Raw genomic sequence first — 19,395 nt, forward strand, 5'->3', positions numbered from 1 at the left:
TGCTGTCTGCCGCTGATTTGAAGTTTTATCCTGTGTGATGATGTGAAGGGCGGATCACGGCCACACAGACACAAATCTGAAACTCAGACAATGACAGCAGCCCAAAGGGAGAAGGCCAAAACAAACCCATTACGCATAGTCAACAAAGTAACTGTTTGTATAAAAAAAAATAAAAAAACCGGTTAATTGAAATGCAGCACTTTAACAGGAGGGAAAAATGAAATGTACATAAATATATATATAAGTGCTGTTCTGCTCAAGCAGAATCATCCGATTAGCTTATCAACGCTGCGCCACGCACACTTATCTGCTCTGTATGTAATGTGTCCTTTCTTTCCATGAAGAACAAGAGTGTATTCCCTCCTGAGCCATTTTTAGCCGACCGCCCAGAACTCAGGAAAATGCTAAACCCTTATCAGCAGGTGTGAAGGAGGACAGTCTCCTCCGGTTTTCACTACAATAGTCTCAAGGAGCTCCTTACAAGTCCCTCAGGGGGCTTTGTTTTGGTTTATCCTCAGCTGAACCTGTTAGAAGTGGGACGTGACGCCTCGCTGCGATGACAGGAGACTAAACACACTCTGACAAAGCTCACTTAAACTTCATTTTGACAATCAAGAGGCTTGTGGTTTCGGGGGATAGAATGATGTTGCAAAAGCGTATTAGCTCAGTGATGTGCTAAAGGGTAAAATTAGCTTTCAAATGTAATATTCAGACTTGTTTTTGGGGGGAGGAAATGAGATAAATTGGAGTCTGTTTTGGTTGTCAACTTATAAAGTGGCTCATTTTGTCTCTTATCTTTCTGGGGTTTATTTTTTTGTCTAATGCCGCTGTGATACAGAGATACAGATTCTAGTACACATCCCATGCTGTGTGCTGTCTGCATAAGCAGCTACCTTCTTAAGGCTCTTGTACTTTACAGCAATATAACAGTATTGACATCTTAATGTTCATTTAGCATTACACATCAATATCTGCCATTTTTCTCTCTGAGTAGGTTATGTTGTAAATATTTTAAAATCTAAAAAATATTAGGAAGATAATTTAGAACCAGTGCTAATGAAAAGGGGATACACTAATGCAATTATCACCACTATTTTGTAATCACTATAATTGCTTGAATGTGTTTACTGTCATGTCATGCCATTCTAATCCCCAGAGACTCATCTTCAGAACACAAATAAAATATTTTAAATCGAATCTGAGAGCTCCATCATCCTCCATAGACAACAATGGTCACGTGGTAGAGGTCTGCGCGGGACTAATTTTTTAGGCTCGTTCCTGCAAGGTTTTATTCCACACCCGACCACTCCCGCCGTATATTTAGTCTATGTTCACCTGCTCCCAACCCGACCTTTCCCGCTAAATTTAGATATGGTCTCTAAAATCTCACGTTTAAATTGGGTTCTACCAAAAGAGAGAAATAACAGACAAAACTGTAGGTTGTGCAAGGATTGTAGGCTAAATCGTTAGATCGCCTGCTCCTGTTCAATTTACAACAGAGTTACTGACCGCTATCGCGTTTCATTCAGAAATTTATTCCCGCACCGCAAGAAATCTGGTTGGTTCCCACGGCTCCCACGGTACAGCAGCGGGAATATGGACCTATATCATGTGGCATTTAAAGTCCCAGCCATATCACCCTGCTGCCTAAGACTGGTTGCCTACTGAAGCTATATCTGGTTAGAACCTGATTGAAAGACCACATGGGACAAATAGGTTGCTGTTGGAAGTGATGTTAGTGAGGCCAGCAGGGGTGCTCAATTGGTGGTTTTTATAGATCCTACTGATGGTAACACTATACTGTCAGTGAGCACCATTGTTGAATGAGATGTTAAACCGAGGTCCTGACTCTCTGTGGTCATCTCATTGCACTTCTCGTAAAGAGCAGTGTAAGCTCTTACCTACCATGGCCACTCAGTTATCCTCATTTACTAAACTGGCTGTATCTCTCTCTCTCTCCTCATTTAGGGAAAGTATCAGAAGAGCACAACAAAAGCCATTATTGATCATTACGTATTTAAGGTGAAAGGAATACGAAATAAAGCATTTGAGGTTCTTACTAGAAAAACGATGACATCACAACTGAGATTAAATATTTGTTTCAATATTGTCTGTAATGTGTTAGTGGAACGTCGTAGTGGAAATATGCTGTCTTACAATAACTTTTAACACTCACATGCTTCGATTTGCATTTGATTATTTAATTTATGTATACCTAAATACAATTTAACTCAGAGTTTATATATAATCATAAATAATAAGAGTTCATTTAATTATTTTTTTTGTTCTTTATTGAATCTATGTATCTATGCTTCTAGATTGTTTCCTGTATTTTATGCATATGTACTCCTCTACAGAATCATCCTAATCAATTCTTGAATCGCAATTCATCTAGATTTCTTCCAAATAGTTATTCAACTCATTTTGTGAAATTGTATTCATATCAGTTTATATAACGCAGAATAAAAAAAATATCGCAATGTTAGATTTTTCGGTAAGACTTTACAATAAGGTTCATTAGTTAATGTATTTACTAACATGAACTAATCATAACCAACACTTGTACAGCATTTATTAATCATAATTGAACATTAACTAATGCATTATTAACATTCAAGTCCATACTTGTTAACATTAGTTAATGCACCATGAGTTAACATGAACTAACAATGAACTACTGTATTTTCATTAACTAACGTTTATTAAGATGAGTAACTACTGTAGTAAATGTATTGTTCAATGTTTGCTCATGTTAGTAAATGCATTACTTAACATTAACTAATGAACCTTATTGTAAAGTGTGACCGATTTTTCTAAGATCCTGGAGCCCTGCTTGGAGCTGCTACTAAAGAAAGCTCCATCACCTCAACATTTCAAGCGTGATCGCGGAATTGTCAAATAGAGTTCATCCTTAGAGCGAAGTTCATGAAGTCTTTGCATCTCTTGTATAGTTATGAGCCCATCTGTAATGAAGTTTACGTCCCTTTGGCCGCCGAGAAGGAGGCGGAGAACCGACTAAGTTTTATAAACTTTGTTTATAACAGGGACGGCAGCTCCTCACACAGGTGTATCCACTTACGCAGCAGCCTCATTCCGTTCCTACGGCTCTCGGCCCCACCCCTTTACCACACAGTCATCATGTTCTTCTTTTCTTAATTTCCCCCATACTATTTCAGTTTCTCTCTCAAGTATTTATAACATGGTGAAATTCATTGACAACACAGGTTTGCTAATGAGTTCCAAAAATAAAAGTGGTATCAGTTCATTCTTAATTTGAATTTCAACCAAGCAAATTTCCCTTTCCTGTGATTGTTGTCGAAACTAATCTTCCTGTTACACATTACAGTCCAATTCAAACTCACAATCCTGAAATGCAAAAGCTCTGATAACATTGTCATGAATAATCTTTGCCTTTATGAAGAACTTCAATTGGAATCTTTCCATTCTACAAAAAGCTACAGAAGCTCCTCGATATGTTCTGTTGAAACCGTTCCCTTGAGCATCTTCTGTTTGCCAGTTACTTAATTGCGTTGCTATTTGACAACAAATCTAACCCGATGTCATCCAGCTAATTACACAGATTGGATTAACTGATAGCCCACATAGAAATCAAGTCAAATAAGGTCAGGCTAATTCTGAGCTTTTCTCTTTTCCAGGGACCCAAAGGAGATGAAGGAAGGATGGTGAGTGTTGCTCCGACTGTGATTTGTATCGAATGCCCTTCTATTCCTCTGGATTGAGAGAAACAGGTCTGGCCAGCACCGGTTTTCTGGCCAGTCTCCATTAATCACAGCTCCTGGCTCAGAAGTAACCCGAGAGCAGCCGAGCGCGACGGTTTAGTCACACAACATTCGCAACAACAATAGGAATGATCAGGAAAGGCGCCTAAATCAAATTTCCGCCGCATATTCCTCCGCCTTTGGGAGATGTTGTGAACGCGTTATACACACAAACCAACAAAAACCACACACACACACACACACACACACACACACACACACGTCAATGAGGGACTCCTACAATAGCAACAATGCAACTCCAGCAGCCAAAAAAGCTGGCACTTTCTATTCTCACGGGGGCAATTCAGATATTTTTTATTTATTTTTTTTTCCCCAAACATTTTTCAGCGGCATGCTAATTTGACATTTGAATAAATGGTCCCAGCAGTCTCTGGCACGGTGCTAGAATTGCCCCCATCTGTCTCCAGTCGATCCTCTTTCTGGTCCCATGTAGGTCTGTGCTCTGTAATACATGGCGATCTACACGTGTGACAATTACTGCCGCAATCCGTCTCGCTGGCTGGGCCCGTTAACGCGGTGCCCGCTACTGCCCGTCAATAGCGACTGAGGCGTGAGACGAACATAATATACGGCACTTCTTCCATGCTTCCAATCACTATGGGTGAATTACGAGCTGCTCTGTTTGCGACAAAGTACGTGTGATTTATAAACATGGCAGGCTGAATGAAAATGGAAGGAGGAAAATAAATGCTTTGTCGGGACGGTAATGCGACAGAATTAGAGTTAACGTGACGCAGTTGTCAGGATGAAGATAAATATGTGCTTTTTAATTGAAATAATCAGTGACAGGCTGGAGAAATGGCATTAGGTGTTTCTTGTGCATGCCTTTTGCAGTTTACGAAATAGCACATTACCTGCTCTATTAGTTACTTTGGCCTACAAGTTTGGGTTTTGTGCAATGAATTTGATGGGAAAGCTTTGTAAAATAGTCTTTGTAGTCCAAACCATTCATTAATTCGTTAATTTTCTTGTCAGCTTAGTCCCTTTATTAATCTGGGGTGGCCACAGCGGAATGAACCACCAACTTATCCAGCACGTTTTTATGCAGTGGATGCCCTTCCAGCCGCAATCCATCGCTGGGAAACACACACACACACACACACACACACACACTCTACTGACAATTTAGCCTGCCAGATTCACCTGTACCACATGTCTTTGGACTGTGGGGGAAACCGGAGCACCTGGAGCACGCAAACGCAGGGAGAACATGCAAACTCCACACAGAAACACCAACTGAGCCGAGGTTCGAACCAGCAACCTTCTTGCTGTGATGCGACAGCACTACTTACTGCACCACTGCGTCGCCTAGTCCAAACCAAATATGGGGAAATCATTTACAGATGTTTACTTAATGTTTAAGGTAATATGTGTGTAAGGTAGCATTAAAAATGAACTTATGTGGCATATATGTGTGTGAATTGCACAATGCATACATAAAATGATGTATATATATAGATGTATATCCATAAAAATATAGCCACATTCTGTACCTAGCATTTGTTGCATAATAGAAAGTAATTATTAGTTATTTGGTCAAACTATGGAAATCAGTCCATTGATCAATTGACATTGTCATCATTTCTCCTCAAACAATTCATAGTTTTAATTTTCTGTTATTAACCTGGTATTTAAGTTTTGTTTCTGTGATCACAAGTGGACAACACTAAATCAAAAAAATATATATATATGGGCTATAAAATGTTTTGACCTTCCGGAGATATTTAAAATAACATTTGACTGGTTTGCTTTTGTAGTTAAATACTCACATTTAAATGTATTTGAACAGCCATAAATGATAAGTGACTTTATACCTACTGTCCAAATTCTTAAAGATTGGTTTACACATGAAACAATTAAGTTGTCCTAAAGAAATTTAAATAATTTAGTTGTTTTAGCTCATTTTAAATTAGTAGTTTGAACAAGCAGCATTATAATTGCTTTGAGTGTACGCTGTGGAAAATGTCGGATTTCACACAATCGATTTGAAAGAATTAAGGCCCAATCCCATTTTTATTTTTGTACCCCTTCCCCTTGGCCCTTGAAACAGAATGTGAGAAGGGGAAGGGCTTCACATTTTACCCCTAAGAAATGAGACTACAACCTGCACACATCATTATGTCATCGTGATTACTTACTATATATAACATCAGTCGATTGGAAATCAGGAACAGGAAATCACTGAAGGCATATATCATGTTATCATCACGATATAATTTGGCAATAAGATCGCAAATACTGTGCATTTACACTGGCCATGTTCATCTATGTAAACACACGAAAAAAATGTTAATATTATACCAGACACTGTAAAAAGGTCATTCCCAACCACTAGACTTTTCTGACAGGGTATTCAAGTGTCAGATGTGAAAGTATGTTGTAGAACTGCTTTACAGGAGTTATTATTATGGATTATAGATAGTCAAATTTAGCATTTTTTATAGCTTTTTTTAAAGCATGACTGTAAAACACAAACACGGTCATGAATGTATTAAACCATGTGCGTGTTTGTTGTAAAGATTCTTAATAATGACAAAAAAAATACTAATTTGTGCATCTCCTGACCTCCGTGTGTAGCCATGCCGCCATTGTAGATAGTGTATTCTAGGAAATTTTCCTACCCCTTAGGGTATCTAGCCCATCCCCTTAGCACTATACACATTCAAGCTAAAGATAATTTCGACACCCCTACCCCTTCATGTGAACATAGAAAAATGGTAAGGGGAAGGGCTAAAGCCTTGTTTATACTCAACAGTTTCACCAGTTCGTCATCACTGTGTTTGCGGAGATTCTCTTTGAGTGTGCACTGCATGATTTCAGCTGGCAGAGTGCACAAAATATTTTGTGAAAATAAAATTTGAGACTCGAGCGAACAGTTCATGTGGCGCCGCATTTCATTTTAATTGAATATGAATCACTTTGAAAAGATTTTGTCTGAAACAGGTGCAGACATCTTTATAATCTGCCCATGCGTGATCATTGCGATAACCAGATTACCAATGCATGTTGGCTAGAAATTGCAACAGCCATGGGAAAGGAGGAAAGTTTTGGCAAAAGTTTGGAAAACCCTGAGGGATATGTTTATTAAAGCCAAAACTGATTATTTAATTACAGAAATTAAACTTTCTTAATTAAATTATTTTTCCACCATTCATTTTGAATTTAAATTGAATCAAATCAAAATCTGATAGCTGTAAAAGAATATTTGAATCGGTTTACAACGTAGTGATATCCTGTTTTTTTGGACTTTATTGGTGAGAATGGTTTATTCTTTCTATAATAAAAATATAGTAGAGCAACCCATGTTCTGTTGTCGTTAATATTTTAATAAACTTTATTAGGTAAAACTGTCGGAGATATGAACAAAAGCAAGTGATGCATTAAAGTTCATTTTTAAAAATCCTGAATCATTATAAAAATCTTTATAATCATTAAAATTATTTATCAAATAAATAGTTTAAAAATCTTGAACGATATTAATGATTTGACTTAATTCTAGAAACGTTCTACTTCTATGTTTATCCGTCTGATTTTACAGTGTGTTTTGTATGATCGCCCCCTGTCTTTTTAAGGAACATCACAACAGTGAACGTGTTAAGTACAAAAGCCTTGTCTGTTTTGTGTGGTGCGCATGCAGTTAGTGGAGGTGCATAATTCAGCACTAGGCGAAAGTAAAAATCAGGCTTAAGAAGTAGATTGGGCCTAGGTTAACTTTGTTTTTACAAATTTAAGTTGATTGAACATAAAACAATTAAGTTGTCCCTAAAAAAACTGAAGAATTGTGTTTTTCCACCTATTTTTAATTATTTTAACAAACAGCAAACATAGTTTTTTGAGAGTAGAAACACAAATCCACATCATAGTTTTGTGGCAAACAAAAACACTGTCATTTAAGCATTTTCCGATGTTCAAATATAAATTAGTAAAAATTTAAATTAGAAAAAGTGGATGAACGTACAAAAGAGATGCATTTGTGATCTAGACAACAACAACGCATCATAACTGGTAAACAGGTTCATAACAACATCCAACCACTACTAGTAGCCTGTGAGCTTTCCTGAAAAAAATGCTTCAATATTTCCCTTTTTACATTGACTCCCAACTCTGACACACACACAGGGACAGACCTTCATGCATGAAGGTGTCCGTGCTGAGCTGGAATGTGTTTCTTTTATTCCAGGGTGAGCCGGGACTGATGGGATTACCAGGACTAGAGGGGCTGACAGGTGCTAAGGTAAGCGTGTTTAAATGAATCGTGTCACTGGATGCTCTCTCACCCCATCTGAGTGTCCCAGATTACACACCACTTTCAACAGCTCAACCAGGCGTTCCACTCACTGCCTTCACCATTTGACTGTGAAGTTTGACTGACGGAGCATTCGTTATAGGTAGACATTCATAGTCAAGTTACTTCAAAAATGTTATTTATTGTATTTTACTAGTTACTGTCCTTTAAAAGTAATTATATTAGAATATTACTGTATCTGAATTATGACTGAGTTGTATGATAGTATATGTTGTTACCATGGTATAGATTGTCAACTGTAATACTTTTTTAATTATGTGTATAACATGACATGTAAATTTGTAGGCGGGGCTAACTCACCGGTGTGACAGAGCAAAATACTGACTTAGTAACTTCAGGTCAGCAATCAGAGGTGAACTTTAACCCGTGATTTAGATAAACTGATTTGGACTTTTTACTCAAAGCTGTGAATTTGAGTACAGAATATTTACGTGTACAATATCCCTCCGTAATTTAAACAGTCACTTGTGTAGCACTACAGACTAACAGCCTGACACCAATCAAACAAAGCTTTATTCAATATATTCTCTATTCATATTTTTTCTTTGCAATATCACTCCCAAAGCAGCCTTTCGCTGGGTCCTAGTGCCTGCCCGTTACGAAATTTGTTCAGGTGCTACTGTTACACTAATAAAAATGAAAGGAGACAAAAAAATGTAGTTTTATGTTAAAACAAAGTCTTGATTAGGGTCATAAAATCACAATTCAGATTTTTTATATTTATTTATCTTTTATTTATATTTTATTTTATTTTTTTATCACATTTATGGGGAATAAAATTATTAAACCTGACTAAATTAATCTGTAAATGGACACTTTTCAAAAACTAACAAACAAATAAACAAAATAAACATATCGACATCAGCTTATCCAAAAGGAGTTTGAAAATATTGTGTACCCCTTCTATACTTAACAAGGTCCAAAAAAATATTTTATCTTTAATTTTTTTTCCTTTTTTAAATATTTCTCATATGGTGTTTGACAGAGCAAGGACATTTTCACAGTATGTCTGGTAATATTTTTTCTTCTGGAGAAAGTCTTATTTGTTTTATTTCCGCTAGATTAAAAGCAGTTTTCAATTTGTTTTAAACCATTTTAAGGTCAAAATTATTAGCCTATATAAGCTATATATTTTTTTCCGATATATTTTGTTCTACAGAACAAACCATCGTTATACAATAACTTGCCTAATTACCAGAACTTGGCTAGTTAACCTAATTAACCTAGTTAAGCCTTTAAAAGGTCACTTTTAGCTGTAAAGAAGTGTCTTGAAAAATATCTAGTCAAATATTATTTACTGTCATCATGGCAAAAATGAAATAAATCAGTTATTAGAGATTGGTTATTAAAACTAATATGTTTAGAAATGTGTTGAAAAAAATCTTCTCTCCTATAAATAACGTATAAATAAATACCAATCTAAGTTTTAATGTTACCCAACTTATACATCACTTTTTGAAGCTGGATTCTAAAATCTTTCTGATAATGATACAAGGTATTTCAAGACTAGTTAATGCGTGTATAAGCTTGCATTTAATGTACACTAACCGGCCACTTTATTAGGTACACCTGCAACAACATGAAAGCATGGATCCTGCACCCTGCCTTGTATCAGTGGCTCAGGCTGGTGGTGGTGGTGTAATGGTCTGGGGGATGTTGTCTTGGCACATTTTGGGCCCATTAGTACCAACCGAGCATTGTATCAACGCCCCAGCCTACCTGAGTATTGATGCTGACCATATCCATCCCTTTATGTGTACCCATCTTCTGATGGCTACTTCCAGTAGGATAATGCACCATGTCATAAAGCACAAATCATCTCACACTGGATTCTTAAACATGACAATGACTTCACTGTACTCAAATGGCCTCCACAGTCAGTAGAACTCACTCCAATAAAGCAACTTTGGGATGTGGTCGAATGGGAGATTCGCATCATGGATGTGCAGCTGACAAATCTCCAGCAACTGCATGATGCTATCATGCCAATATGGAGCAAAATCTCTGAGGAATATTACAAGTACCTTGTTGAATCTATGCCACAAAGGATTAAGGCAGTTTTGAAGGCAAAGGGGGGTCCAACCCTGTACTAGTATATATAGTACTAGAAATAAAGTGGCCGGTAAGTGTATTTGCAACAGTCTAGAGCCACTAGCCATGTTAAATGGTATATTAAGATGCTAAATTATATTTAGATATTGGTAGAAACTAAACAAATTTTTGTTCTAAAGGTATTGTATGTATAAAAGCACATTAAAACACATAAATATTAGCCAGTTATATGTAACGTATACTGTTTAAACCATAATATCAGCTTCAATGCTGCTGTTGACTGTGATTTTACTGACAATCTTTCTAAAAGCCAGTGATTCTGCCTAATTCAACTGTAACGTATCATATTAATAAAATTGCATTAGTAAGACATTACATTTCTGCGTTACAGTAAAATAAGTGATTTATTACTCTAACGTCATTATTTTTGTTATGGGTTACTCCCAAAACTGTTCCTAATTGATTCAAGAGTTGTTAGTATTCTAATTTCACCACGGCGCTTAGTCAAAGCACTTGAGAATTCAGGAGAAAGACCATGAATACGAAAACACTAGCGAGGGTAGAAATAATAGGCTTCATTAAATGGAGCCGTCCAGATCGTCTCTCTGAATGTTTTCTCCGGCACGTATCAGAGCGCTGGTGCATGGAGACTCTCTTTCGTCTGTCTGCCAGAGCTGCTTCCTTCTTGAGCGGCATCAAACTCGCCCACTCTTCCCAGAAAGGACTTGTCAAGATGTAGTCGCAGCATTTTGTGCGCTCGCCGACTCCACAACAGCCACGAGGCTGCCTGATCTCAAGCTGTTTATTTGCATGCTGTGCCCCAAAACTTAAAAGCAGCTCATTAATTCCTAAAGCCAGCAGAGCGCATATGGAGGAAAGAAAGCGGCTCACACACACACATGCACACAAATACAGATACTCAGAGAATGATTTTGAAGGACTTGTCAAGCACAGTTGGTGCTGAGATCTGAAAGAAAAGCAATGATTGTGTTTTGCAACATGTTCTCATGCAGGCGGTTTTGCATTGAAGATTCATCTTACATGAGAATGTCTGTGCTTTTTCAGGGTGATCCTGGTCTTCCTGGTCCACCTGGTCTTAATGGTCCTGTTGTAAGTTGTTCTGTTGTCATTTTTTTCTTCTTTCAGATGACTGTAATAAACAAAATAAAAACATAAATGGCACAATACACAGAAGAAGGCCTGCAATATCTTCAGCCTGCACAATATAGTCAATATTTTTTGCAATACTAATGACTTTTCCTTTTATCAAAGGTTTATTTCACCTGAAAATGAAACTGTGCTGTTAGTTTACTTTCCCTGCAGGTGACTATTTGTCTTTAGTTTATCCTTTGTGATTCAAATAATGCAAGTCAACTGCTACCAGCACTTTGAGAGTGAAAAGAATCTATCAAAAACATATACAGTACAGGCAAAACAGAATTAGTATCCATGGCTTTTAGTATTATTGTGGTCTTATGAAGCTAAACTATTAGATTGTGGAAGAAACCATGGATTATAAATAAAAGTAATATATTCACACTAATGGTGTTTTGATCACAAACAAGTTTGTGTGGACTAATGAAAATCCATGATGTATTTTGTTCAGCACAATTTCTAAATTAATCACAAAAAAACCTGGTGGAGACCATCATATGTTAAGTTAACTTTTATCTGAACTCAAACATTTCTACTATGTATTAAGTTAAATACTGTATTTTAACCATTATTCAATATTATGGTAGATCATTTTCTATATATTTTATTTAGAAATTTAGATCCAAGTTTCCATTGTTAAAATATCTGGATTATAATTACATTTATAATATAATGATTGGCTAATTCTAAATTAGTTGTTCAGTAACTTTATATTCATTTAAAGTTGATGATTGCTTAATTTAAGTTTGGTCTTTCAAACTATATCAGAAGTTTGTGATACGCTTATTCCTAAATACCCCAATATTTGTTTATTGAATGATGATTATTGTGATCTTAACTTAAACATTTACCAATGCTGCATATTTCAAACTTCACTAACTGCAGCCAAGAAGCTTATATTTCCAACTTAGCATGAACCCACATTTCCAGCAAGCAAATGCGGCTTATAGAACTAAAAATATTGCACTGTTTGAATGTTCTACAGCAAGAATGAACAGAGCTAAACCCAAAACAGTAGGATTTTAAATGCTTTAAAATAAGCTTATCCTGTTAACCAAGGCTGCATTTATTTAATCAAAGATACAGTACAAATTGTAAAATTGTGAAATGTTATTGCACTATAAAATAACTAAAATAACTTATTATTATTGTTATTTTATTATTATTATTATTATTATTATTATTATTATTATTATTATAACAATGGTAATAGTAATAAAAGCAATAATGACTGGAGTAATAATTTTATTTCAAACTATATACAAATGTAAAAAAAAAACATATTTAATAAATAAGTATTTTAGCTAATACATTTTTTTACATTTAATAAGCGCTGCCTTGATAAGCAGAATAATATATATATATATATATATATATATATATATATATATATATATATATATATATATTTTTTTTTTTTTTTTTTTTTTTTTTTTTTTTTTTTTTTAAGTGACAACAAACTTTTGACCGGTTGTGTAGTTCTTGCTAGCTATGCTAGCTTTGTTCTTTAGTAAATAAATCATCAAAAAGCTTATCTTTGATCAGCCATAACATGAAAATCATTTCCAGTCACACTTTATTTTAATGTACAATTCACGCTAATAACAAACAATCAACTAAGACTTTTAGCTTAATTAACTACTAATTTGGCTGCTTATTAATAGTTAGTTAAGTAGTAGTTGTGTTAAGGTATGAAAAGTAAGATCATACTTTATAAGTGTTAATAAATTATCAATATCTCAAAAAAGGCAGTTAATAAGCTAGTAATAAATGGGTATGAGTTGTTACTTCAACTAAAGTGTTACCTAATTTTCAGGTTGTTAGTTTTGGAGTACAACTATATTACCATATTGTGTGTTTGATAAGCAAACAAACATTGCACTAGGTCAAAATAGGGGATCAGAAAAGTTTCTTTGGTATATTAATCACACAGTTATTTATTTATTTTATATATATATATATATATATATATATATATATATATATATATATATATATATATATATATATATATATATACATCACATTTCAGCTATTAAAAATATTATTATACTATAATATCAGCCTGATCTCACAAGGAAACATAACTATTTTATGTTTTGTCAGATAAGTGGCTAAGTGGTACGAAACAAGTTTAGCCATACGAAAATGTATTATTTTTAAAAAGGAGGTGTGGCACCTTACAATCATTAGGGGAAGAGCAAATCATACTAAATTATGTGAATGAGATCACACAAATTCACACGAATTAGCCACTAAATCCAAAAATTATGAATTGCCGTGAGATAGCATTGAGAATAGACTTATACACTTTAAAATACAGTATGTGCTATGTTCAACAGTCCTTGTCTGCAGAGTAACAGAAGGCTACAGTTCATTGAAGCAGCTGCTGGTTCAGTAGCCTACCACAAGATAAATGTTTTATATTAAGCATAAATCTTTGGATGAAATCTGTACATGCGGTAGCTGGTATAGATAGACAGCAGGTTTGAGATGTAACTCTGAGGTGTAACTCTGTCTCTCCGTCTCATTGCTGTGACTGATAGGGAAAGCCTGGACCGCGTGGTGAGACAGGGATCCCTGGAGAGCCGGTGAGATTTGCTTTGTTGCTTGTTAGCAGCTGTCAGTCATACGGCAGGGTTTGGCAATAGAATGATGCGAGACTGATGATGTCCCATTTTGGCTCTTTGTCTTTGCACACAGGGAGAACGAGGGCCTGTGGGAGAGACTGGCTTCCCTGGACCTGAAGGGCCTCCTGGAGCTCCTGTAAGCAATCGCAGCATTTGCTACACTTGTACATCTACAGCGAACGCTAATGACAAACCTGAAGGAAATAAAACTCACTGCAAATTTGCTCTAACTATGTTTCAGTGTAGAGTGACGAAGAATGGAAGTTAACATGGCAGTTTTGTTTTAAAAAGTCACTACAATTTTGAGATAATGTAACACATAGACATAAGATATAGTCAGTGCAGTAGTCAACATTTAAAGTGGTTTAAAACAGTGCTTCTCAACCCCATTCCTGGAGGACCACCGACATTCAACATAGGCTCATTCTGAAAATGCACCCCTATATATTTTTGGAGATCGCAAATTATGTAGCCAGGAGTACGTATGGCTGCATTTCGTCTTTAAAACAAACGCTACAGGGTGGTATGCAGGCCCGGATTGGCTAATCGGGAGGACCGGGAGAATTCCCGGTGGGCCGGTCCGTTTTTTGGCCGCGAGGGCCGGTGTCCCTAGCTCCAAAATCTGTTGCTCTCAGCAGTCACACTTTTCACATTTATTTATTTATTTACTTGACCGGTGTTCTTATTCATTATTTTACTGCAGCTCTGCTCTTTTTATCTATTTTCTCGCAGCCTTGTGAGCAAGATGCAGCCTGCAGGTTAATGATGATATAACTCAGATGAGTTACCTTTCTATGTACAGCTGTTGTGGTCTAGTGGTTAGCACGTTAGGTTATGACATCACTGGCCCGGGTTTGATCCTCGTTTGGGTAATTTTTTTCATATTTATTGTTAAGGCATATAATACTGTTAGGGTTGTTAAACATTTGAAGTTCTAAAGCAGCTGTTTTCTCAAAAAAAGACGTGATAGTGTAATTAGAAACTGAATTGGAAATTACCTTATTTTAATATAGTCAGTCGTAAACTGAGGTGGGCCGATCTGAGGCTTGAAACTCCAGGGTTGAAAAGGAGTCCCACTCCAGCCCTGGTGGTATGGCTTCATAACTTTTCACACTAGCAGCTGACCACTTTCCACTGTAACCAGTTTGTCCAGTGACTTGCAGCGGACTTGAGACACAGAGAGGAGTTGATTGCGAAGCCGAGGTTCGAGTCTGGTTAAGAGCGGTTCAAGAAAGCAGGTAAAAAAAAAAAAAAAAAAACAATAGCCAAAAGAATTAAATAAACAAGTAAATAACAGAGTGAGAAAGTGGTCAAATCTGAAAATGTGGTAAAAATCAGGCGGCTTTTGTTTTTCTGGATTGCTTTTCAAAATACTGTCGGTTGAGTTAAAGGAAGTGGGTGGACGCTGGTCAATCATTGCTTTTTATAACACTATCGGTTGGGTTAAGGAAAGGGGGTGGGTGGGGGACCAGTTCTGGGGGTCAGTCTGTCAGTTGAAAGCGGCCTCAGCGGTTGGGGTAAATTTTCAGAAGGAGCCTGGGTTGCCAACATTGCATGTTTTGGATGTCTTTGTGTCACACTCATTACAGGTCTTTCAGTCTTTGCTAATGAGCTGATGACCGGAATCAGGTGTGTTTAGTTAAAACGGCATTGGCTGCATCTGAAATTGACTACTACTTAGTAGATACTGCATTTGAATTCGAACTTACTACTCAACCATTAGAAAAGTACTTTCTACACAGAATTAATGTGAGTAGTATGAATGAAACAGACATACTACATTCCCCATTTTGTCATGATCACGTGGTATACCTGCATCAGTTGCGTTGTTTCACTTCTATTCAATCCAATTCAAATTCTCTCGTGGTGCATCATGGCATAGTATAGTATGCATTGGATGCTCCCTTCAGAATCTCACCGGAATTAGTAGGTCATCCAGGACTTCTCACATACTGTTTTTCGAATCCTATGAATTGGTACATACTACTCGGCTCGCATGCTGTTTTTAGTGTACTATATAGTATGGAAGTATGCAATTTCGGTTGCTACACTGGAAAACGTGCAGACCTGGTGGTCCTCCAGGAACCTGGTTGACAAACACAGGTTTCATCAAACTCGTCCTAAATCTATTGAATCACACCCAGCCTTGTCTTGACAATTTTGAAACTTTTTTGAACCACTTCAAATGTTCACTACTATAAATTGGGAGGAGGGGGAAGAGGTAAAACATTAAACTGAATAAGGATAGATATAATAATCTACATATTAAAACATTAATGTTATTACTGGAATCGTATATTTTACGCAACATTAACAAGTACACCCTGACAGTTTTTTCAGAAAGAAAAAATATATATTTTAAACTAATACTTTTTATGGGATGCTATGCAATGATAAATTTGTGCAAACTATATTAAGAATATGATTGAAGATCATGCTGCAAAAATAAGTTCTAAATATAAAACTTGAAAAAAAAAACTTACAATAAAACTTCTTTCCCAAAAAGTCCTAATAAATATGTTGGGAAAAAAATGCCAATAGAAAAGAAAAAAGTCCTCTTTTAAATTTAAATATTCATTTACATACAGTCATTTAGCAGATGCTTTTGTCTGGAGTGACAATTTAAATGTATGATTATTGTTATATACCTAAAGACATTAGGTGACCACGTTGTCATGTTAATGAAGATAACTGTATTAGGCCTGTCACAATATCTATTTTTTGTTGTACGGTATATTGCACCAAATATATTGCAATTAAACATTATTATTGTAATTTTCAGACCATTTAATGCCACTCATTATATAATGACAGAATGACAATGTAGTATCATCAGAATGCAAGTAAACATTTCCAGATAATAATTTATTTAAAGAAATATAGTCTTTTTAACAATTTAATAATTAAACATTGGAATCAGAATATGAAAACGGATATCCTAAATAAATAATAATAAATGTTAACAAAAAAGTACAAGGTAAAAAGTAACAGAGGCTGCGATATCTGCTACCAGATCTATTTTCGGCTGTCAGACACCCAACTAAAAATGTATTATAGTTATTTATACTAAATACTATTGTGTTTTTTTTTTAAACCATACAGACACCAACACCTCCAAGAGGAGATAGAGATGTTGCACAATCAGCTAAAATGTTGATGGAATTGTTTTTATGTATGGGCAATATATATTGCATTTCCAAAAATGGCCATGTGTTGTGCGATAAGTCGATATATTGATTATTGCTACAGGCCTAAACTGTATAATAAAATATTTCGTAAAAAAGCAGCAATATACATCCATTTTTTTTATAATTAGTGCTTATTTTTCTTGGATCTCTTTTGTCGTCCCCAGGGGTCTCTGGATCAACCTGTAACTACCATTAAATCTGCACCTGACTGTGATCTACACCCTCTATAACATTTAGTTCTCATTAGTTTCTGTCCTCTGTTGTCAGCTCTGTGATCTTATAACAGATTGATCCATCATTTGATCCAGCCATGAATTGCAGACCAGATTTAATTAACTGATTAGTCTGATGATTGATTCACAGTTTGACTCGCTGTGGATTCAGACTTCTGACACAGACGTTCCTGTCGGCTTTGTTTTTCCTCGATTCCGGATTTCTGCTCACTCGTCTCCATTTCGATTCATAGTCTGAGATGCTTCTAATTAGAGAACGCTGAGGCTACAAATCATTATAAACAAGCACGAGGATGAGATATACAGCTGAATTTCTACGATTGACTCTAATAAAGTGTGATATATTAGTGGCATACATCACAGATCTATGTTGCATGCTTCTCTGTAAACCGCAGCAACTATTTTCAGCTGTAATATCTCACTTGATAGCACAGAGTAATCTCCTCATATTCTTCTCGGCGGTGTGGTGTTAAACCCGGCTGATTTGTGCTGTGGTAATGAGTGCAGTCACTGGGGTAAACGTTTGATTGTCTGTCTCGCTGAAGGAGTACAGTGGCTCTACGGGTCTCATATAATTGCTTCGTTATTCGCACAGCCGTAATATCTTCAGCTGAATACACAGAATTCCCCTAAGGATTTTTTTTTTTCTAGGTGATGTTTTGCAATTTATTCCTAGTTTATCTAGCTTGATTCCTAATTGTTCACTCTTAACCTTAGTGGAACAAAGTTAGCAAAAACCAACTACGAATACAAAGTACACCGCATCAAAGCTGACATAGTGGCTCCAGGAAGTGTTTGGATAGTTTAGACATGCTTAAAATGCATGAACGTTGTTGCATTAGACGATACAAAATATCAAAGCAAGAGAGATTAGTTTATTTCTAAATGAAACGGGACATTTCTCAAGGCAGAAATCTTCGCAATCACCTGCACTGATGAATCCATCACAGCAAGACCCAAAGCCTTTATTAAGAATGTGAATAGGGACTGTTTTGATTTCATATTGACTTTAAGTTATGACTTCTGATTTTTATGGAATTTGTTTTCATGAATAAATTTCATTTTAAATGCATTATCCGTACATAGTATACATGGGTTTTAGACACAAAAATTGTATTGATGCATGTTAATTTTAAGAACTGGGTTTCTTATAAGGAACTTTCTATATTTGGAGATCTTAGGGTGGTTGGATTAAATGATGGGTTGGTGGGTGGATGGATGGATGGATGGATGGATGGATGGATGGATGGATGGATGGATGGATGGATGGATGGATGGATGGATGGACGGACGTATGAAGAGAAATAAGTATAGATGGATAGATAATAGCACAAATAAGGATGGCTGAATGGAGGGATGTATGGATGGATGGATGGAAGGATGGATGAAGAGAGTATGGATGGAAAGATGGATGGACAGATGGAAGGATGGGTAGATGGATGTATGAAAGGACAAATCACCTGATAAATGCATGGAAGGATGGATGTAGGGATGGATGGATGGATGGATGGATGGATGGATGATGGATGGATGGATGGATGGATGAATGGAAAGAAATAGATATAGATGGATGGATAGAGATGGAGAGAAAATAGGTAAATAAGTATAGATGGTGAGATGATAGGACAAATAGAACTGGATGGATGGATGAATGGATGAATGAAGAGAAATGGGTATACATGAATAAATGATAGGACAAATAAGACTGGATGGATGGATGGATGGATGGATGGATGGATGGATGGATGAATGGATTGATGGATGGATGGATGGATGGAGAGAAAGAAATGGGTATTAATGGATAAATTATAAGACAAATACGACTGGATGGATGGATGGATGGATGGATGGATGGATGGATGGATGGATGGATGGATGGAAAAATGGAGGGGTAGATGGATGGATGGATGATTGGATGAATTAATGGATGGATGGATGGATGGATGGATGGATGGATGGATGGATGGATGGATGGATGGATAGATAAATGGATGGACAAATGGAGGGATAGATAGATGGATGGATGGATGG

At 36.3% G+C, this 19,395-nt stretch overlaps 1 protein-coding gene across 1 annotated transcript in view; it reads left to right on the forward strand.

Moving 5' to 3' along the window:
- The window catches only part of LOC137487330 (uncharacterized), a 202,115-nt gene that overhangs the window by 145,769 nt on the left and 36,951 nt on the right, over window positions 1–19,395 (forward strand). Inside the window, exons 29-33 of the mRNA XM_073920131.1 lie at window positions 3,657–3,683; window positions 7,981–8,034; window positions 11,224–11,268; window positions 13,860–13,904; window positions 14,017–14,079. Of these exons, the coding sequence (XP_073776232.1) occupies window positions 3,657–3,683; window positions 7,981–8,034; window positions 11,224–11,268; window positions 13,860–13,904; window positions 14,017–14,079 (234 nt within the window). The remainder of the gene's footprint in view (window positions 1–3,656; window positions 3,684–7,980; window positions 8,035–11,223; window positions 11,269–13,859; window positions 13,905–14,016; window positions 14,080–19,395) is intronic.

This window comes from Danio rerio, chromosome 13 (genome assembly GCF_049306965.1).
Source record: "Danio rerio strain Tuebingen ecotype United States chromosome 13, GRCz12tu, whole genome shotgun sequence".
NCBI classification, from domain to species: Eukaryota; Metazoa; Chordata; class Actinopteri; order Cypriniformes; family Danionidae; genus Danio; species Danio rerio.